Source organism: Berghia stephanieae, chromosome 11 (genome assembly GCF_034508935.2).
Source record: "Berghia stephanieae isolate SIO BIC M18660-M18661 chromosome 11, UCSD_Bste_1.3, whole genome shotgun sequence".
In the NCBI taxonomy this organism is placed as follows: Eukaryota; Metazoa; Mollusca; class Gastropoda; order Nudibranchia; family Aeolidiidae; genus Berghia; species Berghia stephanieae.
In genome coordinates this window covers 991,649-1,019,619 of record NC_088370.1, presented here as the reverse complement: position 1 = coordinate 1,019,619, position 27,971 = coordinate 991,649, and the positions used below count along the sequence as shown (strand labels likewise).

General features: G+C 34.6%; 1 protein-coding gene across 1 annotated transcript; it reads left to right on the top strand.

Annotated features, from left to right (window-relative positions):
- The first annotated feature begins 18 nt into the window (after positions 1-18).
- LOC144957239 (ATP-dependent RNA helicase DDX54-like) lies at positions 19-27,971 on the top strand. Its single transcript, XM_078888314.1, has 20 exons — positions 19-411; positions 2,654-2,765; positions 3,562-3,632; positions 5,648-5,833; positions 6,978-7,027; positions 7,484-7,525; positions 9,661-9,756; positions 11,394-11,577; positions 13,118-13,249; positions 13,941-14,151; positions 17,572-17,706; positions 18,975-19,066; positions 20,002-20,137; positions 21,284-21,357; positions 21,547-21,801; positions 22,695-22,834; positions 23,608-23,706; positions 24,119-24,229; positions 26,136-26,275; positions 27,651-27,971. The coding sequence occupies exons 1-20, from the start codon at positions 178-180 to the stop codon at positions 27,848-27,850; spliced, it is 2,700 nt and encodes an 899-aa protein (XP_078744440.1). The 5' UTR covers positions 19-177; the 3' UTR covers positions 27,851-27,971.

The window sequence follows — 27,971 nt, the reverse complement described above, 5'->3', positions numbered from 1 at the left end:
CCCTACCGAAGTCTTCTTAATTTGGAGGTTGTTTAGGCCGATGGCTTCCGTTTTCTGCAAAATGAAAGTAGCATGTTGTTGACAAATTTTATGTAGACGAATCATAACGATGTCTCATTTTACTCTGTAATATTATAATATATATTCGTTGTTGAGTGTTGGGACTAACTTAAGTTAATGGCGAAACAAAAAGGGAAGAAAAGGAAATTTAAGAAGGAATTTACGAGTAAACCAGATCTAAATGTTGACAAAAATAAGAAGTCGAAGATCAACATGCCAACGACGACGGGGCCGAACATGTCGAATTTAAAGAGGAAAAGAGACTCGGCATCGACAGAACGAATGGAAACAAATGGCAGTAAAAAACCAAAATTAACATCACAAGGAAACCGGATGGAATATACTCCAAAGGTAATTATGTTTTAAAAGTTCAAGAGGTTCGCGACTGATGATAGGCACTTTGATAAAATTTTCAAACTCAAAATATCTTGATTTGACTCAGTCAGGGGGATGGGACTTGAAAAAACATAAAATTTGATACCTTATTTGTTTCTCTACGACCTACGGTTCCAGAGTTATTTATATTTTTCTACTGAAATTTTTTGTCAACTTTACAGAGAGAATCTGTGATCTCACTGCTGCCTCAAAACCAGCATCTCGCGGCGATCGGGAAATTTTGAGTCTTGCAGTCAACATGGCCCACTTATTGTTTTCAGTAATTTTGTTTCAATTAAAAAATAAATGTCAAGTGTTAGATATCATTTTAAAGGTCAGAAAATAAGCTTTATTTTCATATAAATCATTTTCATGTATGGAAAGTATGGAAAAAATTAAGGATAAATGAAAATGGAAAAAAATATGAGGTTTTTGTCCCAAAAAGTGGGGTTGGTGGCGGGAAAATAAAATAATGAGCGAGTGTATCAATTTTGATGAAATTTGGCAGAGATGCTCTTCAATTAATTGTCTATCGATGTATGAAGTATAATTAAAATGTATCCATAATTTATAAAGTTCTTATAATTCAAAAATGTATAAATTTTTATTACATAAGTTTTCTGAGAAATACAATCAGGAATTGAGAATGAAATACACCGTTGGAAAGCTTGTTTTGTGCCCTTTATAATGATACCAAAATTAGTCACATAGGTTCACAGATAACGCCATGGTGACCAACACGGTAAAGGGTCAAAAATAAAGTTCCAAAAAACGAGTTTCACCTTACAGTGAGCCTATCGGCGGCCACTGGACTGGAGTTATCAAAGTGCCTACTGATGAGTAAAATTTTGATTTCAGCAGTCAGCAGACATCTCGAAGAGAAGGCTGGGGCTATTCGGACTCGAGTCTGGGTGTCCTAAGTCCCAGTCTTCCGTGGCAATTTAGATGTTTTTGTTTTTTTGTTTGTTTTGTTTTTATATTATTGAATTATTGTTTTGTTTTTAATTTCAATTTATTTTAATTTTTGACACTTCCATAAAAATTGATGCAAATGAATTAGTAATGGCCGGGTATAGTATAGTTACTATCATCAGTATCAGGTAATCCAAACCCGCTATGTTTGACGAGAAAGACAAAACCATTGATCAATTGGAAGTATCCATTAGAATTAGAAATTAAATAGAAACTAGTTAAAAAAACATTCAAAAAGGAGCAAAAGTCAGTCAAAGTAACTGGTACTGGTATAAAGTCAGTCAAAGTAACTGGTACTGGTATAAAGTCAGTCAAAGTAACTGGTACTGGTATAAAGTCAGTCAAAGTAACTGGTACTGGTATAAAGTCAGTCAAAGTAACTGGTACTGGTATAAAGTCAGTCAAAGTAACTGGTACTGGTATAAAGTCAGTCAAAGTAACTGGTACTGGTATAAAGTCAGTCAAAGTAACTGGTACTGGTATAAAGCCAGTCAAAGTAACTGGTACTGGTATAAAGTCAGTCAAAGTAACTGGTACTGGTATAAAGTCAGTCAAAGTAACTGGTACTGGTATAAAGTCAGTCAAAGTAACTGGTACTGGTATAAAGTCAGTCAAAGTAACTGGTACTGGTATAAAGTCAGTCAAAGTAACTGGTACTGGTATAAAGTCAGTCAAAGTAACTGGTACTGGTATAAAGTAAGGAAAGCTTTTCTAACAACTTTACACGATGTCAAGATATAATCAGGAATTAGAGACAAAAATCCTTCTAAAGTCCGAGGTAGACGTATATTGAAATGGCTTTGTATTTATAAAGACCTTGTTAATGATTTTATCCATGGTTCGAAATTCCCAAGTTTTACCTGCCACTATTTAAATTTAAATGAGCCCAAAATGATTAGAATAGAATGACTTATTTTGCTTCACATTTTCAAATTTTTTTTGTTGTAGTGGATTATGTCCCTTGAAAGTAAGTCCCCTAAGTCTTCATGAGCCCTTGGTTAAAAAGATTCTTTTTTCCCTCAAGCTATGAATTTCAATTACCACCATGAATAATGTTAATAGTAATAATAAAAGCATAAATATACTGCGTTTTCTTTTTGTTGAACTCAAGGCCACATACACACAAAGATCATCAAGCTGTTCATGTTTATAGAATATTGGACCAAGAAGTAACCGTTACAAATTACATTGTGTTAGAATTATATGACTTGGAATATTAAATTAATGAGTCTTAATTTGTTACCAGCGTCCAACCAAAGATGATAATGACGATGACTCTGGTGATGAAGTGAAAAGAACCAGAGATCTAAACATTCAGAAAAACAAGAAGAAAAAGTCTGGAGGATTTCAATCAATGGGTAATTTTGACTTTTGAATTTGAGCTTTCTAAAACTGGATATCAAACAAAGGTGATCGAGAGAGAAAAATGAAAAATAACGCATTGCAAATTCTGTTATAAAATTTGTCATGTGTTCAGATCACATGACTATTCCCACCAAATAACGGGATTGTGGTTAGTCTCTGTTTGTCACAAGAGCAGGGGAGGAGTTGGGCTTTAATATAAGCTTTTTTTTAAAAAAATGATTTTATTGCTTGTACCGTTCTGGTTGGAGTGGGAGCTTTTGATTATATAGTTATTTTGTTAGCTATCTCTACATATTTTTTTTAATGTGGAAAATCACTTTTACTTTTGAAGGAGGCAAACGAATAATGGAATGTTGTTGTTTGAGTTTGAATCTACCTTGGCAATACTGAATTTATTTGTTCTACAAGTTGTTCTCTTCTAATATCTAAAGGCTGATACCACCGTCCTTTTTGGATTATATTTAAGTTGTATCTGGTCAGTTTCTCTCTCCCTATCTTCAAAACAAATCAAGTAGAAAGAAGAAAAATATTCTTGAAATGATAAAAGAAAAGTTTAAACTTTTAGATATCTATAATATCTTTTTATTTTAGATTTTGAACTATTTATTCTTTTAGTTTTCTTTAATTTGCCCCCCCCCCCCCCCCCGTAGTTTCATTATATAATAATAATGATAAAGGGAAATTCTGAGATCTCCATGTGTGTTTTGATTGTTTTCAATGATTCTGGCATGTTTTATTTTCATTTTCTTTGCAAATCATTTTCTGTAACCTGGTGTGTATCCTGTGCAGGTCTTTCATTCGGGGTCTTAAAGGGAGTCTTGAGGAGAGGATACAAAATACCAACACCTATTCAAAGAAAGGTTTGTATTGTATGAGATTTGATTTATATTCTCATTTCATTGTCATAGTCACATGCCTTGTCATTAATCAAAATACCAACACCTATTCAAAGAAAGGTTTGTATTCTATGAGATTTGATTTTTATTCCATTTCATTGCCATAGTCACATGCCTTGTCATTGATCAATATTTTATAGATTGACTGATAGGAAAAAATAAATGGTATTATTAGTATAGATAAGGCCCTACGTTAGATATATATAAAACAGTACATCTTGTTATTTGACAATCTGAATGTTTAAGAACCAGATGTTAGAACAATGATGATTATCTTTAAAATGATTGATCTGAAAAAGTGCTTATGATATTTGTGTTTAGCTAGGGTTCACAGCAGAGATGCGTACCCTTATGAAGAATATTGGCATTAAATTGTCCCGACTATCGGGTAGCACATCTGGCTGGTAATCAGAATGTCTGGTGTTCGATCCCAAGTCGAGGCTGTCTGAATTTTAGGGGGTTTTTTTCTTGCATTTTTCTTTCTTGCTCACTATTTCACATACAGTGCCTGCTCCACACCTGCCTACTGTTACAGATCGTCTGTAATTTTTATCAAAATTTTATGACAATGACGGAATTTGTTTTCACAGCGATTTAGTCGCAGTGTTATAGAAAATCGTTAAAAAAAAATTTTCTTTATTGACGGAAAATTCTCTTAAAATTTCCTTTAAGTTATAAACGCTTCCACTCAGTTTCCCACCCATGATGACAATGTCGATCATTAACTCGTAATGGTGGCCGTCAACAACTAAGTTGATTTTACATAATGTAACATTTTTGAATGGTTAAGTTATTATTACTGAAATGTTACCATTTATTACTGATGAATATTGTGTTGGTTACTTGTTTTGAAATTTTCAGTTGGCAGGACTGCTGTTCCCGAATTTGTCAATTTGATATTTTCAAAAATGAAAAAAGAAAAAAAAATAATTGTTGGAAGTACGTTTGTTTACAGTCAAATATATGTGACCTCCCATTTCAGTTTGGTATTATGCCGGAGTACAGCATGTGTTGAAAAGTCATCTTAAAGGCATAACGATCTGAAGTGTGAAATTTTGGATTACTGTTCCTCGTGAAATTGTATTCTTTTAAAAAAAAATTTTTTTTTAATGAATTTAACCAAAGTGTCATATTTCTTGCTGCTGATTGAGTTTTCAAGATTTCCCCGAATATTTTGGGGCTGAGATCAATTCTAGCTGCTGTCGAGATTTGTTTCTTATCTCCCTGTCCATTCATCAGCGATAGGGTAGCTAGGTCTGTTAGCTCTTGTAGAAAGTACTTAGCATTAGATTAGCCTCCTATCCAATGGACATCAAGCAATTGCTATAGTCTATTTCATGCTATAGAAACCAGTATAAACCCTGGATTTCTGTGCCCAATTAATGGCTCTAAGGACTTTGGTTTTTTTCACTTGTACAGAATTTGGGAGACAGGTTTGGCCAAATTTTGATATTTCTTTTTTTCTTCCAGTTTGGGATGTGTATAAATATCTTAATTTAGTGGAAAAGTGATGAACTTTTGTTATTTGGTTAAGACTGGATATACGACCAATTGTATAGAATTCGTTACCACCAAAAAACCTGACAATGTGAAAGTGAAAGTCTGTCATGTCTTCATCTCAAAACCGATTTATTTCATTCTGTTTATTTGTGATTCTCTGTGAACTTCGAACTGTTTATGTGTGATTGTTGTTGTGATTGTGTAGTCGAATTTATGGGCTTGTGTGACAACAGAAAACAATTGTAACAATAGTAAATAATGATAATAATAATAATAATCATAATATTAAGTATAGTAATAATAATTAATATAATAATAACTTTCATTAATCAATTCTTAAGCATTTCATATTTCATGTTAGTCATACAATATGGGTTAATGCATGTTTTTTTTTCAAATTAAACATATTTTGTGTAAGCTGGCACAACCCCCCCCCCCCCCCACACACCTCATGATAACTTTTGCTTGTTCTCCCCCAGACTATTCCCATCATTCTAGAGCATAAAGACGTCGTCGCCATGGCCAGGACAGGAAGTGGGAAAACAGCTGCTTTCCTGGTGCCGATGTTTGAACGCCTCAAGGCCCATAACTCTAGTGGTGTGAGGGCCGTCATCATGTCACCGACTAGGGAATTGGCATTGCAGACACTCAAGTTTGCCAAGGAGGTGAGTAGGGATAGATCATTGGGACTCAAGGTAAAGTTTGCCAAAGAGGTGACTAGGGATAGATCATAGATCATTGGGACTCAAGGTAAAGTTTGCATTGATTTTCATTACAAGACAAATACATTAAGTTAATTTGAGGAACGAATGAAATATTGGCATGATTAATAGTTTATTTCAAGTTTCCGGATTTGGTTCCAGACAAATCTAGAGATTGCCTTGGAATAACGTCTCTTGATATTGTGAAAAATATTTTTTACAAAACTAAGGATTGAACACTTAAAGCATTAGCCACTTGGTATTGTAAAACGTTTTGTTAAATTTCTTTCTTTCTTTCTATTTTTTTTTTTTTTCAAAACCGAGCTTATACTTGTATGTTATGGTGGATAAACAACAAGGAAAAGAAAATAATTTGAAGCTCAAAAGCAAAATCATTTCTTGTGCAAATAGTTTTTTTTCTGTTTGTTTTATTTTATATTGAGTTCGTGAAAAGGTAAGCAGAAATAACTTTGTGTACTATTTACATTATGCAAGCTCTCATTAGTTAATTGTTCTCCAAGATGGTCAAAGGCGTGTATAAGTATAAGGTATAACATACTACCGTATAAAAATCAAACTGTTCATTTGAAGACACAGAATGTTTCCATTGTTGTTAAATCTCAATTGGGATATTTACTTTGTTTCATTTCTTGGAAAATAAAAAAGAGAAAAATTCTAACATCGTTCTAATGATCTGAAATCTTTCCTATTAACCGCTATGTATTCCTTTTACTATTGACGAGTAGAAATTATGTATCAAAAATTCTGTCACCTACCGTTTGTTCCAAGTTAGCAGTTGTTCCAATAAATCTGGTAAAGTAGAAAACGGTAAGGGCTGCCTGAAGCCGGTGGTCGTAAAATACTAACGAAAGAGTGAAAATGGAGAGGCTTCGTATGGGAACAAAACAGACAATGGACGTTTCGGGTACAAACCCTTGTGCTGACGAAGGAAGGGTTTGTACCCGAAACGTCCATTGTGTGTTTTGTTCCCATACGAAGCCTCTCCATTTTCACTCTTTCAATAAATCTGTTTTCCTATTACTGGCTTCAACTGTTTTCTTATTTATTAATTTTCAAAACATTACTTTTGTATTTGTTTATTTTGTAGCTTGGCAAGTTTACAGACTTAAAGGCAGCTGTGGTTTTAGGTGGTGGCAAGTAAGTTATTTTATTCATTGCATTGGTTAGTATTGTTATGATGATGATTATTATTATTGTTTTTGACTCATGTAGGAACCTCTTGCTTTTGGTTTAACTTTTTCCTATTTTCATTAAATTAAACACTATTATCTCTCTCTTTTTTTTTAATATATGTGACCCTTCGCCTCGAAACGGTATTAAGTCAGGATTATTAAGCTGTTGAAAATTGAATTTATAGCCAGAAATATCCGACTTGTGTTGAGTTGATACGATTTATTGAGGAGAATGGATACCATTTTAAGGTGCTAATGCCTACAATTTATATTTTTGACCAGTTTAACATTTAATTCGGCTTTTAAGCATTTGGTTCGTTCCGACATAATACCGTTTCGAGATGATGGGTCACATATGAACTTTTTGGGAACTGTTCTATTTTCTCATTTTATTTATTTCTTACCTTTTTTTTTTTATCAGGATGGACGACCAGTTTGCCGCCTTGCATGAAAACCCTGACATGTGAGTAAGTTTAGTTGAGAAATGTGAGTCTCTCTGGCCAAAATATCCCTGAAATGAATATATATAAAAGATACTGAAGAAAAAAGTGAAAAAACTCAGCATAAGCATCTAACCATTTGTAGCCAAAACAGCTCTTTAGACCATTTTAATATTTTTGGCTGAAAACACGTCTTAACTCTTTAAGATTCAACCCGACAAAAACCAACAACGGCATAATATTCATGGGCGGGGTAGTCAAGACTGGCCTCAGTAAGTAAAATCCAATCGTTTTGAAGGAAATGACAGGTCGCAGGGTGTTTTCAGCTTTGATTTTTATAAATTTGCCGACAGAAAAGAAAATATGTTTCAGAAATTGCGATTTAAATCCTATTTTATTTGCGGGTAAGAATCATTGACATTGCACTTTGTTTGGTAAAAATCGGTAAAAAATTACGACTTTGGTGATGAAAAATGACTTTGAAGACAATTATTGTAAACTTTTAAAAATATTATGAATAATTTATAACTCCCTTATTTGTGGGTTGATTTTGTCATTCGAGGTATCAATTTTATTGTAATAAAGAGATAGGAACTTCAGAGTTATTTTTTCTGATGCGAAATTATTACTTTGTAATTTTAGCACCAAGAAAAATAGTCGGTAAATAAATTTGTTACACCTCTTTGATAGACCGCCGGGGTCCATTCGTGTAGAATTGTGAATCAAGCATCTCAAAGTCTTCGACCAATCACAGGCTATCTATCCAGCTGGCCGAAACAAAGACGCTTCTCCCCGTCGATGTATTACGCTATTGTTATGCAAGGAATATAACACCTTATGGAGTAGGCCTAAAAGCTAAAATCTAAAAGTAAAAAAAATAATTCTGAGGAATTTGAAAGTCACATTGCTGAAATCAGCTTGAAAAAAGAAGTATATTGGTCTTTGTTTCATAAAAATCGGTTGAAAACCAACTGTTTTACGAACAAATTTGATTTTAAAAATTGCTTTTGTTTATTTTAGCTTTTTTTAGCAACTTTTTTATTTATCGGCCGATTTTCTTGATTTTTATATCATTCTTTATATCTCAAAGAGACGAGATCAGTGATATACTTTGTTTGTTTCAAATGTAACTAGAACATAATTTGGTTTTTTTACCTATCGACCATGCCTGGATAATTTATTCAACAACGTGATGATGTGACGCAACTATTCCATGGCCGTCTTCCACTGCATCGACGATGATTCAATTCATTGTTGACGGCTATTGACACGTGAGCTGCCAGAACGACCAATCGTTGAAGGGTCAAGATGCTCAGTAGCCAATCGTTCTTCGGTCAAAAAACTTATGAACTCACGAGAACAAAAGTTTGAAATTTGGTGATGGACGGACCTATGAAATCGTTTCTGGGCGGAGTTTAGCCATGAGTGACCGTAGAAAACGAAAAGGCGACTACAGATATCAAAGAGTAGGCTTATATCATCAAAGGATGTCTACATGATTGACATGGCCATATAGGGAACTCATTATCTGCTCCCCCAAAAAGAATCTGAACACGAGAGGGTTAAGCCAACAACAAAAACGATGAAAATGTAAATGTTTTACGTTGGCTTCAGGATCCAGACAGACAGGAGAAGAAATTTTATCAGGGTTTGTCAGGATAAACAATGTGATAAAAGTCAAAAGGTAATTCTACCCAAAACGTTCCATGTTAAGTTTTTCTTTCTTTCTATCTTTTATTTTTTTTTAAAGCTCATATAATCCTTGTTCAATTGTTTATTTTTTTAAGCTATTGACTTCTAGCAGCAAATTTAGAATTCACTTTGACCTGCGCCTGCACTCCCATAAAGTTGTCATAATAGTCGTCCTTCACAGCCATTGGGCCCATAGAGCCGAGTTTATACCAGTTTCTACAGCATGAAACTAAATAGCAAGTGATTGCCACCCTTTGGATAGGACACTAGTCTATCACAAAGTACTTTCCATCAGATCTAACAGACCCAGCTACCCAATTACTACAGGGGAGTCAGAAAAAGATCTCGACTGTGTCCAGAATCGACCTCGGGCCCTTTGCATGCAAAACAAGTGCTCTACCAACTGAGCTGCCACGACCCCCAAATTGCGATAATGAATTAATTTCTAAATCTATTTCCCATCCAGCGTGATTGCCACCCCTGGACGGTTCCTTCACATCTTGGTGGAAATGGAGCTCAAGCTGACCTCGGTGGAATACGTCGTTTTTGATGAAGCTGATCGGTAAGAAAACGTTGATTTTACTTCTGTCTGGACATTTTAGTTGTTGCACTAGAAGGTAACAAGAAATTAAGTGAGTAGGAACGTGCCAGAAGACAACAGAAAATAAAAACTTTGCAGTGGCAATGGGGGGCTGGACCAGCGACCTTACTCGTACGACAACTCCACCTAGCCCGGGAGATCGTGATTCTACCGTATGAGCTATCCACGACACCCCAAAAAGTCGGTTCAAACCTTAGTCTAACTAGAGCCTCCCTCCCTGACTTCTTTATGTCTCGGGTTCAACACACCCACTGGAAGGATATCATCTAAAGCTAACACACAAGTTGGCTCTTGTGCTTTTACATACATACATTCCATTATATTCAAATTTGACTGGGCAGCTATGTGGTTTAGTGGTAGGTCAAGAAGGTCCAAGGTTTGAGTCTGGTTCTGAGCAGCGCATAGTTGAATCCTTGGAAAAGACTCTTTACTCACCCTTTCTCACAGCACTCAGGTGTAAAATGAGTACCTGGTTGTCTCGTCGTGATATCGTCTAACAGGCTTCATGTCTCGTCCTGTATGTTAAGTGTTGCTGCTGGCCATGAATGCCTTGTAAATCACTGAAGGCGGGTTTAGTGGATATTCAAGGTCAAAGTACCTCCAAGAAACTCATCGGTATTGTTGTGAATTTTGTTTTGACACAAAATAAATCAATATTAATGATTGCACAGGAGAAACAATCTGTGGAATGGAAATTTATATATTTTTGGACACAAAAATTTTAATTATCAATATAGAATTGAACTAGGGAGAGGGGGGGGGGGGGTCTTTAGATACAAAGATGATCATTTTTGTAATTTATTGTTCCACAAAAACCATCATATCAACAATAGCGTCTAGTAATAAACAGAAATGAAAATAACGGCTTAAAAAAGAACTCAATATCAAACACGGAACATTTCAGGCTCAAAACCTTTCTTCAGGAAACAATAAAAACATGAATACTTCACTTAAGACTCTCCTTACCAGCCATTTTCAGAATTTTCACAAAAACTTCACACCCACCCAACACAAAAACAGACATTTCTAACTCAAACAGAAAAACAACAAGCACATTCTATACATAATATTGTTCGACAATATGAGCTCTATTACAGAATGTCAAGTTTTTATAGATATAGCAAACAGAAATGAAATCTGTATGAGAAAAGTGACGGTTGCATCATAACAAATGTGACGATTTTCCAGTAGGTGGTAAGGAGAGGGTTAAAACTCATGAAGACGGCCGAGGGTTTTTCCCAGAATTCTGTTTCTAAAAGCATACATGCCGAATCTTACGAATTTTTCGTAATTTTACGAATTTTTGACAAATTTCATGGCCAAATACGAAATTTTATGAAAAATTACAAATTTTTAATTCTAAGTATGATAATAAAAATAATAATAATGATAACTACTACTACTATTACTACTACTATAATAATGATGATAATAATAATAATAATATTGTGGTTGTTCATATACAATTTCAGAAATTACGAATTTCCTTGTCAAATTACTAAAAATTGACATTAAAATTACTAAATTTGAAGTTTTCAATTTGACAAATCTGTAAACTCCACTAAAGCATATAAATTGTTTTCCTTCCCTGCGTCCAGGCTGTATGAGATGGGGTTCCAGGACCAGCTACAAGAATTCCTGAACCGTCTACCCGAGGCCCGCCAGACCCTGCTGTTTTCGGCCACCCTCCCCAAGTCCCTGGTGGAATTTGCCAAGGCCGGTCTGTCCGATCCTGTCCTGGTCAGGCTGGACGTGGATAGCAAACTCAGCGAAAACCTCAAGGTTTTGAGAATTTTTTATTTTTTTGTGTGTGTGCTTACTTTTTAGATAGCTCAGATGGTAGAGCACTGGCTTCACAAGGAAAGGGAGCTAGATCAACCTTGGGTGAAGTCGAGATTTTTTTTTCGGATACCATGTCCATTCAGCATTGATTGAGTAGCTGGGATTGTTCGATCTTGTGGAAAGTACTTTGTGATGGATTAGCGTCCTATCCAAAGGGCAGTAAACAAATGCTATTGTCTGTTTCATGGTAAAGAAACCTGGATTAAACTCTGGCTCCATAAGTCAAATGGCCCTCAAGGACTATTTTTATTTTTTTAGATTTTCTCATGTGACTGGAATCAGTTGATGGGGGTGACGAGAAGGAGAGAACAAATTCAAAATTTTCATCGAGGCTGTTCATCAAATTTTTGGAGAAACTCTTTGATTTTTAGAACTGTTAGTCATTGGAGAAATTGGACAAAATAATAATATAGGGAGTAAAAATGACTTTTATAAAAGATACAAACAAAAGTAAACAACATTTTGACCTTGACCTTCTTCAGGTAAACAAGAACAAAAAAATGTAATAGAACATATTGTTTACCTTAAGAAGGCAAATGGCCGAAACGTCGTTTCGTTATAACATGTGTAACTAAATGACAAATTGCCATATTTATGGGCAATAAAGATCTATTATTATTATTATTATTATTATTATTATTATTATTATTATTATTATTATTATTATTATTACTTTGTATCTTTGATAAAAGTCATTTTGACACCCTATATTATTATTTTTTCCAATTTCTCCAATGACTAACAGTTCTAAAAATCGATTTTTACTCCCTATATTTTACTATACATTTTATTGCCTCATTTAATTTAGGCATCTTTATATTTTAGTCATTGGAACAACGTACATAGATTCCAGACAAATGTGGCTTTCAAGATTGCCGTTGATCAGGAACTCTCTCATGTGATGTGTGAATCTGATGAATAACCTCACTTTCATATTTTCAGTTCTTTCTCGGTTTGTGCCAGACGTGTTATTGCTATTATTTAGTGCTTCAATTCATGATTGAAGACAGATTGCTTTGAATTAATGTAGCTTTAATATTTCAAAATCGGGTTCTTCACATTCCATCGGTATCAGCTGTCGTGAATAGATCTACAATTGTATTTTTAAAATTTTTTTTTAATACCCTTCCACCTCAACATCATACGATTTCGTCGTCTAGGCATTCCATGAAGGAATATAGATGATTCATCAAACAAGATGTCTGATGTCAACAGTCTCCCATGTTGTCCGAAGTGAGCAAACTGGGGGTTAATAATCTTGCCCAAGGAAAAAAATACAAAAGTGCTTGAAACTGGGCTCGAACACGGGACCTCTGGGTCACAGTGCAATGACTTAAACACCTAGCCACTTCACCCCCCCCCCCCCGTATTTAATTACCACTACTATTATTATTTAGATGCTAACATGATCTCAATGCTTAGATAGCTCTGTTAAACTCTTTAACTTTTCGTTTGTAAAATGATGTTTATTTCTCCACAGCTGACGTTCATCCAATGCCGGGAATCGGAGAAGCTGGCTTTGTTGTTGTACATGTTGAAACAAGTCATCGACCCCGACGAGCAGACGATCGTGTTTGCCGCGACCAAGCATCATGTCGAGTTTTTACATTTGGTAAGATTGGCAGTTTTGTGGTCTAGTGGTATGGCAATTACTGTCGGATCAGAAGGTCCTGGGTTTCGAGCCTCACTCATCGCATAGTTGAGTCCTTGGAGAAAGTTCTCTACTCACATTCTCTCACCATACTCAGGTGTAAAATGAGTACCTGGCCGTTAACAGCGTTGTCTCTGTCCAAAAAAATGTCTCCATAAATTCAGTGAATATTAAGTATTGGAATTAGGATAGTTGCTGGTGTTGAAAGTATGACTTTTATGGGAAGAAAATATGAGAAAACCAGCCTAAATATTTGGGAAAATATGATAAATCTTTTTATATGGTCGAGGTTGGTTGGCACCTTTGCCCGTCAGAGTCATGAGAATTGTTTTTTATTTTTAGACTCCCCCCTTGACTGATATGCAAAAAGACAACACATGTTCGATGACTGATCTATAAAATTAGTATTTTTTATTATTATTATTATTATTATTATTATTATTATTATTATTATTATTATTATTATTATTATTATTATTATTATTATTATTATTATTATTATTATTATCATTATTGCTATTATTTATTTTAACTCATGGTAAAGCTTGAACAATTCAATAATTTTTACTGAAAGAAGATTTTAGTAAATATTTGTTTTATAGGAAAAGTTTTACTTTTGTTTTCTCTGTATCCCATTCTTTCTTTGTCACAGCTTCTGATGAAGGCAGGTCTCAATGCCACCTACATCTACAGCTCCCTGGACCAGGCGGCCAGAAAAATCAACGCAGCGAAATTTGCTGTCGGGAAGTGTAAAATCTTGATTGTCACCGATCTGGCAGCCCGAGGAATCGACGTGCCTTTACTGGATAACGTCATCAACTTTAATTTCCCTGGCAAACCAAAACTGTTTGTACATAGAGTCGGTGAGGAGAAAAGTTTCAAAGTTTTTATTTTGATGTTGGTTAATTCACTGTTCTTACTTCGTTAGATATCTAGAAATATCGAGAAGCAAGCATTTGTAATTTTGTTGCTCCTAAACAATATTTGGTGATTGTTTTTGGGTTGCTTTTATTTTTTGTTCCCAATATAATCTCAAATAATATCAAATGCATAGTTATTGTTTTGGGAGATGATATTCAGTGATGCCAAAACTCCGGTTTCACCGGAAAAAACTCCGGTCTGGAGCAAAACATTCCGGGCTCCGGGCAACTTCCGTCAAATTCCGGTGAGGTCAATTTGTTCCAAGGATACCCCCCCCCCCCCCCCCCCCCCTTTTCCAACAACCACATCATCATCATTGCCACTAGTATTACAACCATCATCACTACCACTACTACTGCAATCACCACCACCACATCATCATCACTACCACTACTACTACAACCACCACCACCACATCATCATCAGTACCACAACAACTACTACAATCACCACCACCACATCATCATCACTACCACAACTACCATCACTATTACAACCACCACCACCACATCATCATCACTACCACTACTACTACAACCACCACTATCACATCATCATCACTACCACTACTACTACAACCACCACCATCATCACTACCACTACTACTACTATAACCACCACCACTGCATCATCATTACCACTACAACTACAACCACCACCACCACCACATCATCAACCACTACTACTACAACCACCACCACCACATCATCATTACCACTACTACTACTACCACCACCACATCATCACTACTGCTACTACTACTACAACCACCACTACCAGTTCATCATCACTACCATTTGTACTACAACCATCATCACAACCACATCATCATCACTACCACCACCACTACTACAACCACCACCACATCATTATCACTACCACTACTGCTGCAAGCACCACCACCACCACCTAATCTTCATCACTACCACCACTGCTACTACTACAACTACCACCACCACCGCCACATCGTCATCACTACCACTGCTACTACAACCACCACCACCACATCATCATCACTACCACTACTAATACTACTACTACAACCACCACTACAACATCATTATAATCACTACCACTACTACTACAACCACCAGCACCACATCATCATCACTACCACTACTACTACAACCACCATCACCACATCATCATCACTACCACTACTACTACTACAACCACCACTACAACATCAACATCATCACTACCACTACTACTACAACCACCACCACCACATCATCACTACAACTATCACTCCTATTACAATCACCACCACCACCACATCATCACTACCACTACTACTACAACCACCACCACATCATCATCATCATCACTGCAACTACCACTACTACTACAACCACCACTATCACATCATCATCACTACCACTACTACTACTATAACCACCACCACTGCATCATCATTACCACTGCTACTACAACCACCACCACCACATCATCATCACTACCACTACTACTACAACCACCATCACCACATCATCATCACTACCACTACTACTACAACCACCACTATCACATCATCACTACCACTACTACAACTACCACTACAACATACAACATCATCATCACTACCACTACTACTACAACCACCAGCACCATTCATCATCACGACCACTAGTATTACAATCACCACCACATCATCACTACCACTAACACTACTACAACTACCACTACAACATCATCATCACTACCACTACTACTACAACCACCAGCACCATTCATCATCACGACCACTACTATTAGAATCACCACCACATCATCACTACTGCTACTACTACTACAACCACCACCACCACATCAGCATCACTACCACTACTACTACAACCACCACTACCACATTATCATCACTACCATTTGTACTACAACCACCATCACCACCACATCAACATCACTACCACCACTACTACAACCACCACCACATCATTATCATCACGACCACAACTACTACAACAACAACCACTATCACATCTTCATCATTACTACCACTACTACAATAACCATCAGCACCACTTCATTCCCACTCCCACCAAGTACTACAATCTCTACCATTAGGTTTTGGCGCTTTACTTCATTTGAAATAAGGAAACTTTGGGATTGTATTTGGCAACGTGTTTATGTATCATAATACAATTCTAATCAGTTATCTATTTAGAACTATACAATATGTAAACACAATGCAAAATACCATTCCAATTCCTTTTTCTTGTGTGCGGAAATTCCTCTTTCGGCATTGAAATTCCTACGAGTGGTGTCTGAAACTCCTGCGAGCCAAATTTAAAGTTGGCGTCTCTGTGATATTTGTAAATCATCTCTCTGTTATATATTATTATTATATTTGTTATTTGAATATATTTGAGTGTATTCCTCTTTGTTGGACTTTGTGCTTGTGTCCGAATGAGACTTATAGGTGATCTCAAACTAAGAACACTGGTGGTATGCTCTTGGAATCTACATCTGATTCCTGTTTGTTCCCAGTTCCCCTGTGTTACTGTCTCTTGGGTGCTTTAATTGTAATTCTAGAACTTTTTACTATCCCATTTTCTTCCTTTTTACTGGCGCTGATATGACCTAAATGTGTTGCAAGTGCCGTAAAATCCTTAAAAACAAACTAAAGAAACAATTGTTCCTCTTAGTGGGATCTTATGCTGGTGTCTGGGTGAGACTTTTAGGTGATCTCAAACTTACACTGATAGTGTGCTCTTGGAATCTAAATCTGTTACCAATTTGAACCATTCCCCTTTGTCTTACTTTTTCCTCCTGGGTGGGGTTCCTGACCTCCCATAGTGGGCAGGGAGGTACATACTGTCTTCTATCCCCTTATGTCTGTTTTCCAACATGCTTTCTGTCTTTGTCTTAGAATGAGATTACTTGGTTTTGTCCTGGCCCTGGCCGGAGTCCTAGCTGGGAGGGAAAGTCAAATTCATAGTTATTATTTTGGTAGATGATATTTTTTCCTTGTAAATCATCTCTCTGTTATGTATTGTTATCTTTGTTATTTTGAATGTATAATGTAGTATTTGAATGTATTCCTCTTAGTTGCATTTTGTGCTTGTGTCCGGATGAGACTTAAACACAAAAACAATACTTTTTCCTCAAGTCCTTTTGATTGAACATCAAGAATGTTTTTACTATCCCATTTTCTTCCTTTTTACTGGCACTGATATGACCTAAATGTGTTGCTAGCACCGTAAAACCCTTTAAAACAAACAAGAATTAGGTTTACCAAGTGATGGATGGGTATTGGAGGAATGAACATGATATTTTCTAAACTATACATTTTACTTGTGGTATCTCCAAATAGCATGACACGTGTTAATTTGTCATTCTTTTTGTTTGGTATTCCTATTCAGGTCGTGTGGCCCGTGCTGGCCGTAGTGGTGTGGCGTATTCGTTGCTGTGTAACGATGAAATGGCACACGTAGTGGATTTACACGTGTTCCTTGGTCGTCCCCTTAAACCAGTGATTCTGGGAAAACACGCAGAAGGTAATTTCATTGTCACAATCGTATCTTTGCTCTCAGGACAACATAGCCGGAAATTTAGGTTAATGTCACACTTTAACTCATTCAGTGCCATTGGCCGCACTGTGTAGCCAGAGCAGAATCTGTTCTACTGACCAATGGCTGCACAGTGCCGTCGGTCTTGAAAGGCAAAAACAATAGTGTAATCCAATCCTACTTTCTACAAAAGTACTTTAAATTGAACCAATGGTATCATTTCTTTCATCAGAGTATTCAATTGGCCCTAGGGGGGTAATATATTTGAGATTTTGGGACGAATTTGAATGTCACTTTGTCTTAGCTTGTCATTTTCATGCTGCCTCAATCAGGTGTCAGCCATTTTGTGACGGAAATGTGAATATAGCCTCAGCACTGAAAGAGTTAATTTTAAAGTAAAGGTCACATTTTTAGTTTGAAGTAAAGACAAACCCGTTCTGGACGCCCTCTACTCACATGACAAGTTATGGATTTTTTTGGTTAGTTCTAGTGATAGACCTTAAATTGTCAGTCAAACTGGCTAAAATCAGCAAGCCTGTCAAATTACATGAAATCTTACCAAAAAATATTACAGGGAAGATTCCATAACTCTTTGCATAGTGCACAAGATCATCAGACGTACGTACATAATACAAGGTTGCCAATTTTCTGTGAATACACGGTTCAGTGGTCGGTCGATGTGTCCGTGTAAAAGTTCAGTAAACTTTTAACTCTTGATAATAAAAATCCAATAAATATTTGCAACCATATCACAAAACATTGATTAGAAAACAAAAAAAGGTAAAATGTGTATCGTGTTTAGAATAAAAATAAAATTGGGGTGAATATCATTAATAGACTTATTAGATAGGTTATGGACATATATATGAGAATAAGTAAAAATATAGCAATAAATCTACTGGTGTAAAAGGAATACAAAATTACATGATGGTATAAATAAATAAATAAATAAGTAGACAAATGAATAAATACATTCATAGGAGTGTTATTGAGCATTTTCATAATTAAAACGCCTGACACTGGAAAATAGAAAAGATATTTAATTTGGTGTCTTTCACTTTTAGTCGATATGGACAACAGACAGCAGTTTCTTACAGATTGAACAATTTGACCCTAAAGGGGATGAGTGTTGTGTACTCTAAGATGTTAAAACATTTTCTGAGCAGATGCAAGGAAAAGATTTGTAATAAACGGTTCATGATTTGGCTTATCGTTGATTTGATTGGATTTGATTTGATTTGATTGGACGGTTCCAGATGAAGACGGCACGCTTGGAGAAGTTCCACAGAGTATTCTAGACGACAAGGATGCCGTTGTCAGACAAATCATCTCAGACTCCACCGAACTGGTAAGACTGCAATCTGTCATTGCTATCGTTATGTCCACAACCCTTTTGTTACAAACCTGCTCACCATCATAGGAGATTCTTAAAACTTTTAGGTTTTTTTGTGTGGCAACAGTGACAAAACCACATCAGCATCTTTTATTAAATCAGTCTTGTTAAAAAGAAAAGTTTGGTGGAGACAAAACAAATATCATGAAGATATGGCGGTTATGACCTTGATGGTGACAACAACAGACCTAGCAATGATTTAATTATTTTACGGATTTTGTCTTAACAGTTTTCAGAGGGCCAGACTCTCAATTTTAACCAAGATTTTGAAAGATAAAAAATGAAAATATTGTGGTGAAAATTTTTTAAATTTTATCATCCTAATTATTCAAGCGGCTTGATTGTATTTGGAAAGTTTTTTGTTTTCGATTGAGTAGGAGTTTAGATACAACAGTGTAGATAATTGCATTGGGTTTGCTGAAATTGGACACCAAACTCTTCATCGTAATGTTTTGATAAAGAAAAGAAAAAAACAATTATTTTTTTTCTTTCCTCTTATTCTTTTTTTCCAACTGAATGAAAGAACAGATATGGGGCAGTGCAGTCTTTAGTTCGTATCGGAAAGGTACAGAGTTGGAATACCTGTGTGGCCTTAAGCAGGTCACCACGCTCTTGCTCACTTTGCGGCGCTGCACTGTAGCTGACACCTTGGTTATTCCAGTCATCCCTTGGAATAGACCCTAGAGACGAATTTCCCCCTATGGGATGAATAAAGGGAATTTGATTTTATTATCAACTATTTTTCAATAATTCAATGTATTTCTACTTGTACTTTTTTTTGATAGAGAGTCTGTCTAATTTTATGTTTGACATTTTTAAAAAAACGTTTTTACATACAGTGCAGGACAAAAAGTGTCTATAAAATCTTTATTTGTACTTTTTCCTGCCAGATTGGCCTTGAGAAGAGTTGTGCCAATGCCTACAAGAAATACCTGGTATCTCGACCCGCCCCAGCCAACGAGTCTGTCCGTAGAATAAAACAACTTGCGATGGACGGCATCAAACTTGGCATCCATCCCATCTTCCGTAAGTACCTCAGTGCCAGGAACAACCTGCTGTCTGTGGCGATTGACGACGCATTATAAATGCCATCCATAATTGAATACGCAGTTACATGCAGATGATGGTGATGTTGATTGTGTGGTTTTTATTATTATGTTGATGCAGATGATGATAATGGTGATGATGATATCCAATAAGAAGAGACTTTTTTATTATTATTATTATTATTATTATTATTATTATTATTATTATTATTATTATTATTATTATTATTATTATTATTAAGGTTAATATCCCTATGCCCATGTTTATTGTTGTATGTATATATAAGAAGATAAAACTACACTGGCAAAGTGGTGACAAACATTGAATGTCTCTCATTCCTGAGGTTTAAAAAAAAAAGAGACTTTTTGATTGAACAAACTAAAACTATCAAGGTTTCCAATTTTCCATATATTACGGTATTCAGTTTGTTAAAAGACCTCAGTATCACCTTCTGAATGGGAAAAAAAGTAAGTTCATAATTGTGTCTTTTTACTGGAGTTCAGAACTCCGAAAGGAATCGGTCGATGTGTTCGTGTAAAAGTTCAGTAAACTTTTTGCCTCCTGAATTGGCCACCCTGAACTATTCAACATATGGTCGGAAAAAAAAAAAGAAAAAATAAAAGAACAAAACGAATTAAATTAATTACATGTTTTTAGGGTCTATTCTAAGTGAAGACTGGAACATCCTAGCTTTGGCCACAGTGCAGCACCGCAACGTGAGCTTGGACAAAGGATCTTGTTCAAGGTCACACAACATGGCAGGGGTTATTGAAATCAAAGGCCATATAGCAATGCCATGCTGTTCTCGGAATCAACAGCTTTGGAATTATTCATTTCATTTTGCTTGCTTCCTTTGATGTTTGGCATTAGAATTTTATTCTCCTCCTAGATAACCCTTACTTTTACAGCTGTGAAGAAGATTGGTAAACAATTTGAATGCAAAAGTTTATATTATATCATTTTAAAAAATGAATTCTTTCAATTTCTTTCTTTCTATTTTTTTTTTTCATCCTTTAGATTATTGGGTGATGAATTTATCAATGGCGTCTTTTTAAATGTTTGTGGATCTATCTCATTTCAAGTTAATTTATTCCTATATGAATTTTTAAAACTTTTTCCCCCCAGAGCTTTCCACGTTAGAAGAGCAGGGAGCCAGGCTGTCCATGATAAATGCCTTAAAATCCTATAAACCAAAATCCGTAAGTTAAAATTTTTTTTTTTTTACTTTCTTCTATTTTAAAAGCCTTTTATAAATGTGATACTAAGCCTCTAGAAGTAGGACTGTTCAAAAATAATATAGAAAAATGAATTTATCAGTTTTTAGAGAAGAACAAAATACCAAACACAGAATGTTTCAGACTCAAAACCCTTCTTCTTTCCCTCCCCAGACAATCTTTGAAATCAATTCAACCAGCAAGAAGACTAGTTTCGAGGTGATGAAAGCAAAGAGGGAGATGCATGATGGGATTATCAACAAGAATGAGGAGAGGAGGAAAAAGAGGGAGAGAGAAGAGGAGGAAGAGGCCAGGGTGAAGGCGTCGTCGTTTTCATCATCGTTGGTCACGTCCCAGAATGTCTTGTCTGGTTTTTCATCCGGTCATAAAAGTTCAGAGGTCGCACTGGCAGATGACGATGAGATCAGTGTGAGAAAATGTTTATATCATATTCCTCTTCTACAACGTTTCTTTTTTCTTTGTCACTTTCTTTCTTTCTATTATTCATTCTTTTCTTCTTTTTTTTCTTTTTTTCTTTCTTTCTTTCTTTCTTTCCTCCTATTTTTTCGTTACTACTCATTCTTTTACTTCTTCTTCTTCTTCTATATTTTTAAAATTTTTTTTAAATTCAGGCCTTCCTTAAAAAACCATGTTTGGTATACCCAGATTTTTTGAGTTGCCAAATGTGATCAGATTCCGAATTCTTTCTTCAAATTTAAACTTTACCAACACAAGGACTTTAGAATATGTTTAAACACATATTTGTACAGAGCTACACATCTGCTTAAAAGTAGTTTTATATAAAACAAAACACATCTCAAGTAGTTACTTTTTAAAAAAAAATTTTCTGTTCTTTCTTTTTTGCTTACTGGTTTTGTTTGTTTTTTTTGTTTTTTGGGTTGTTTTTTTTTTCTTTTTTTTTCAAGTAAATGAAATAAAAGATTTTACGCATTTGTTTGTGTCAGTTCACAATAATAGAATATGTTTAGCTTATATATTTATATTTATTTATTACTTATATATATATTTATATATATATATATATATATAATATATATATATATATATATATTTGTTTCTACAACGATGACCATCTTTTGTATCTTTTAGGTTAGAAATAATTTCAATTTTTATTATTTTATTACTCCACTCCAATCAGTTAGCAACTGGTCATAGGCAGTGTTGGATATTGTTTGTATGCTATGACCAACTTTTTCCATAAACCCTATTCTAACCAAACATTTCAAGTAACTCACTTTCTGTTTATCAACCAAATCTTATCCTTTTGATTGTCACATTTATTATCCGTATCCACTAACCAGGCTGTGTTTAACCAAGTGGTGACAACCAAAAAGAAATACATGAGGGAGTCAAAGAAAAGGAAACAGGAAGACGTGGGAGAAGTGAAGGACAAGGAAAATTTTATCCAATATCTACCGTCGGATTACGCCTCGGAGAAAGGGTGAGGTTTGGATTGGATTGGCTGGTGGTCGAATCGTTGGGAAAGTAGGTCAAACAAAATAACAAAGTTTCAAAGTTTATTCAATCTTAGGCTTTCGCCAATAAATCACACAATTTGATGACAACATACATGAAAGTGGGAAAAAATGGTAAATGGAACCAAAAAATAAACTGATACCATTAACAAACAGAAGATACTACATTAGTCCCGATTTGGCAATATGGAGAGGGGGGGAAGAACTTGATGTGTATGAAAAGGACCCTTGCATTTGCATATCCCAGGATTATGATTTTTTTGACTAGCAAATTAAAACAAGGAACAAAAAAAGGCTCTAAATCTAGAGTATATGATACAGTGAATGACATAAACAGTCGGATGGTGAAAAGGTTTGAACTGAGATATTGCCAAGTTTAGTTAGAAGGTCAATTTTTATCAAAAAATGAGCTCTTGTCAAAAATTTAATTAAATCAACCCTTTTTGTACATCTTCGGGAAATGTCAAAGCTTAATTTCACTTCTAAATATTTTTTTTACAGCTAGTCAAGTTGAAAAAGTATGAAATTTGAGAAAAGTTGCTGGATACCTTTCCCATACATCTGACCATAACTTCATGAAAATTCACCCGATTTACTTCAAATAAAAATTAAAATGCTCTGGGGAGCAATTGCTTTCAGAAAATGAAAAAAAAATAAAATGCAAATGCAAAATGTTCAACTCCCGACTGATGATGTCATGCACTGTCACAATTTACAAAAGGATTCCATTGTTTCACAGGTTGTCTATCGGGAGTAACTTTGAGAGAGAGGCCAAGGAGGCCGTCTTGGATTTCACCAACGATGACGTGGACTCGGCCCCAAAGAAACGACGGAAATGGTAGGAGGGGAAATTTACATTGGACTTGAGTTTTAATTTATTTATTTTTTAAAGCCGAAGCATAATAATTGTACTTGTTATTATTTATTGATGTTTGTATTTGGTACTGAATTGAATTTCTCTCGTTGAATCCAAAGATTTGGGATCTCTGACTCGTAAATTGGCCAGGGATAATTTGTGAAATCTTGAATTTTATCATACATGTTAGAGACTCTATATTTTTCTTTCTATTCTTCATGAAAGGAATTGTCTGGTGTTTTTTTTTTTTTTTTTTTTTTTTTTGGGGGGGGGGGGGGGGGGTGGTTTGGTGTGTTTTTCTTTTTGGGTGGCTGGATGGGGAGGGGGGGGGGTGTCTTTATTGGGATTCTACTGTAGTTGTGATTTAAAAACTTTTTTTTTTGGTCCATTTCAGGGATAGACAAAAGAAGAAATTTGTGACGGACACGTCGGAGGAAACGAAGAGGAAGACGATGATCAAGACAGAGAGTGGAGTTTGGATCTCTGCCTCTTACAAATCCAATGCATATCCTTTTGTGTGGTGGTCAATAGTATTGATTACATGGAATCGTAATCATGATTAAAATATTATTATTATTACTATTATTATTATTATTATTATTATTATTATTATTATTATCATTATTATTAGCGGGTGGTTGGATGGGAGCATCACCCTTGAACCATATACCTATGATGTTCACATGGGTGTACGATCCGATAGTGATGTCGTTTCTTCTTCTCTTTACTAGCCTATCCTGCTTCTTTGGTTTGTGATTGTATTTTTGACAGGGGATATTTTTTTTCCTGTAAATCTTCTGCCTGTTTGTTCTTGGTTATTTATAATTTAGCTTATGATATCTATTGCTTGTTTTTTTTGTTTCAGCGGTCTCTCATATAACCTCAATTGTGTTGGAAGAGACCTAAAGCAACAAACAAAAAAAAAAAAAAAAAAAAAAAAAAAAACATTATTATTATTATCATTATTATCATTATTATTATTATTATTATTATTATCATTATTATTATTATTATTATCATTATTATTATCATTATTATTATTATCATTATTATTATTATTATTATTATTATTATTATTATCATTATTATTATTATTACTATTATTATTATTATTACTATTATTATTATTATTATTATTATTATTATTATTATTATTATTATTATTACTATTACTATTATTATTATTATTATTATTATTATTATTATCATTATTATTATTATGATTATTATTATTATCATTATTATTATTATCATTATCATCATTATTAATTATTATTATTATTATCATTATATATTATTATCATTATTATTATTATCATTATATTATTATTATTTATTAATTATATTATTATTATTATTATTATTATATTAATTATTATTATTATATTATTATTATTATTATTATCATTATTATTATTATTATTATTATTATTATTATTATATTATTATTATATTATTATTATTATTATTATTATTATTATTATTATATTATTATTATTATCATATTATTATTATTATTATTATTATTATTATTATTTTTATTATATTATTATTATTATATTATTATTATTATTATTATTATTATTATTATTATTATTATTATTATTATTATTATCATTATTATTATTATCATTATTATTATTATCATATTATTATTATTATTATTATTATTATTATATTATTATTATTATCATTATTATTATTATTATTATTATTATTATCATTATTATATTATTTATATTATATTATATTATTATTATTATATTATTATTATATTATTATATTATTTATTATATTATAAATATTATTATATTATTATCATTTTATTTATTTTATTAATATTATTTTTTCTATTTTACTTGAAAAAACAAGGAGAGTTGGTGCTGATGGATATTACTATTTTTCTTTCCTATCTGCTTTGTCTAAACTGTGTCTTACATTCGTCACTTTGAGAAAGTAGGGAGCAGGCACTGGTGTAAGACAAAGATCTGACAAAGTGTGTATGAAACGGTGCCGGACAAAGCAAGAAAGAAAAATAGAAGCAAAAAAAAAAAAAACATCCCTAAAATCAGCCTTCGTGGACTGGCACTGTCCCAAATACTTTTTTAGATCTAAATTCTTTTTTTTTTTTTCTTTTCCTTTGCTATATATGGTCTGTGGTAAGACACTCGGTTTCATATTGGAAGGTCCTGGAAAAAAGTTGAAAAAGTATGAAATTTGAGAAAAGTTGCTGGATACCTTTCCCATACATCCGACCATAACTTCATAAAAATCACCCAATTTACTTCATATAAAGATTAAAATGCTCTGGGGAGAATATTCTTTCAGAAAATGAAAAATATTGCAAATCCAATATATTCACCTTTCGACTGAATATGTCACACAAATTTTTCCTTAACCGTTATTTTTACTTATGCCAACTGGAAGAGCAGAAACAACACAGACTTTACTGGTGACAATGATGGCAATGATGATGACGACAACGATAACAGCAGTGGAAAGAAGAAAGGAAAGAAAGGATTTAAAGTGATCGGCTTCAAAGGACGAAATTGTAAGTCTGGGATTTATTTGTAAAAAACAACTTGAGCTTTTATATAGGGCAATATCCACTAAACGTGCTCAAAGCATTTTACAAGGGGTTCCTGGCCAACAGCAACACTTAACTTTTATGACGAGACATGACGCCTGTTTGGCAATATTACAAACCTATCGGACAGAGACAACGCTGTTAACAGCCAGATTCTCATTTTACACCCGAGTACGGTGAGAGAATGTGAGTAAAGAGCCTTTTCCAAGGGCTCAACTATGTGTCGAGCGAGGCTCGAATCCAGGACCTTCCGATCCGAAAGTAAGTGTCATACCACAAGACCACATAGCCACATAAATGGAAATCGTTCAGTTGGAAGAGAATCCACCACCAAGACGAAGGAACTGGTAAACGTCTGAGTAGCTGGGTCTGTTCAATCTGGTGGAAAGTACTTTGCGATAGACAAGAGTTCTATTCAAAGGGTAGCAAGCAGCAAGGAATTGCTATTGCCTTTTAACCGCTATAGACAATGAGATAAACTGTGGCTCCATGAGCCTTATGGCTCGGATTGACTCGTTTTATTTGTAAGAAGATCGTTTCCTGGCCTTTTGAATCAAGAAGGCGTCGACATTTAGGAGTTCCAAGAATAACAAGAAGGATTTTGCTTTAATCATTTTTTGTCCAGGTTGAAAAATGACATGGATAAAAAATTGAGAGATTGAGAGACGGACATGAGAAGAAAATGAAAACCTGGACGTTAACAGTGTTATCTCTGTCTGGAAAAAAATGTAATATCGCCTTACAGGCATCATGTCTTGTCCTACATCGTAAATGTTGCTGTTGGCTAGGAACCCCTTGTAAAGTGCTTTGAGCATGTTTAGTGGATATTGTGCTATATAAATTCTTGGTATTTTTTGTTTTTGTTTTTTGTCCCCCCCCCCCCCCCCCCCCCAAGACTCAAGATAGAATGTTTCGTGAGGATGAATTAAGGAAATTTTACTTTATTTATTTTGAAATTTTATTGAATAGGCCCTGTATAGGGAATGAGATTAGCGGAAGAGTAGCGTCCCTTGATTGGACGGAAGCGAGGACGAAAGACGCATGCGAACAACCAACATGACGTTCTCTCTCTAATAACTTTTCTGCCGGTGACGTCCAATCAAGGGACGCTACTCTTCCACTATTCTCATTCCCTATAGTTGAAGTTAACTAGACCTAGAAATAACCTACAGCACTTATATAGCCCAATATCCACTGAACGTGTTCAAAGCTCTTTACCCAACAATGTAGTGACAACGTTTTCTCACCTGATTATTTTGTAATTTTGACATAACATGATAACTAAATTAAATGAACAATTTCTTTTCATATCTATTCTGTGATCTTTCTTTTGCAATAGGGCACACCCAAGGTCAAGAGGGCGAGAACGACGCGAGCAGACGCAGCAAAAAGTCAAAGTTCAAGAAGGAGAGAAAGTCTGCCGAGCAGATTCTGAAAGTTCGGAAACAGAAGGCGAAGCAAGAGATGAGGTTGAAGAAGAAGAAGATGAAGAAAGGAGGAAAGGGGAAAGGGAAGGGAGGGGGGAAGGGGAAAAAATGATACACTACACTAGCAAGGAAATTGGGGGGGGGGATGAGTAACTTGTGTTGATGTCAAATTATTATAATGTAATTTTATTGATAAAATGAATTTAATACAAAACAAATGTTATAGAAGATTT

Excerpts from the sequence above, each read along its gene's own strand:
- LOC144957239 (XM_078888314.1), top strand. The coding sequence starts at position 178 with ATGGCGAAACAAAAAGGGAAGAAAAGGAAATTTAAGAAGGAATTTACG. Across the intron at positions 13,250-13,940 it reads ATGTCGAGTTTTTACATTTG|CTTCTGATGAAGGCAGGTCT; the intron begins GTAAGATTGGCA and ends TCTTTGTCACAG. Across the intron at positions 20,138-21,283 it reads TGGCATCCATCCCATCTTCC|AGCTTTCCACGTTAGAAGAG; the intron begins GTAAGTACCTCA and ends TTTTCCCCCCAG.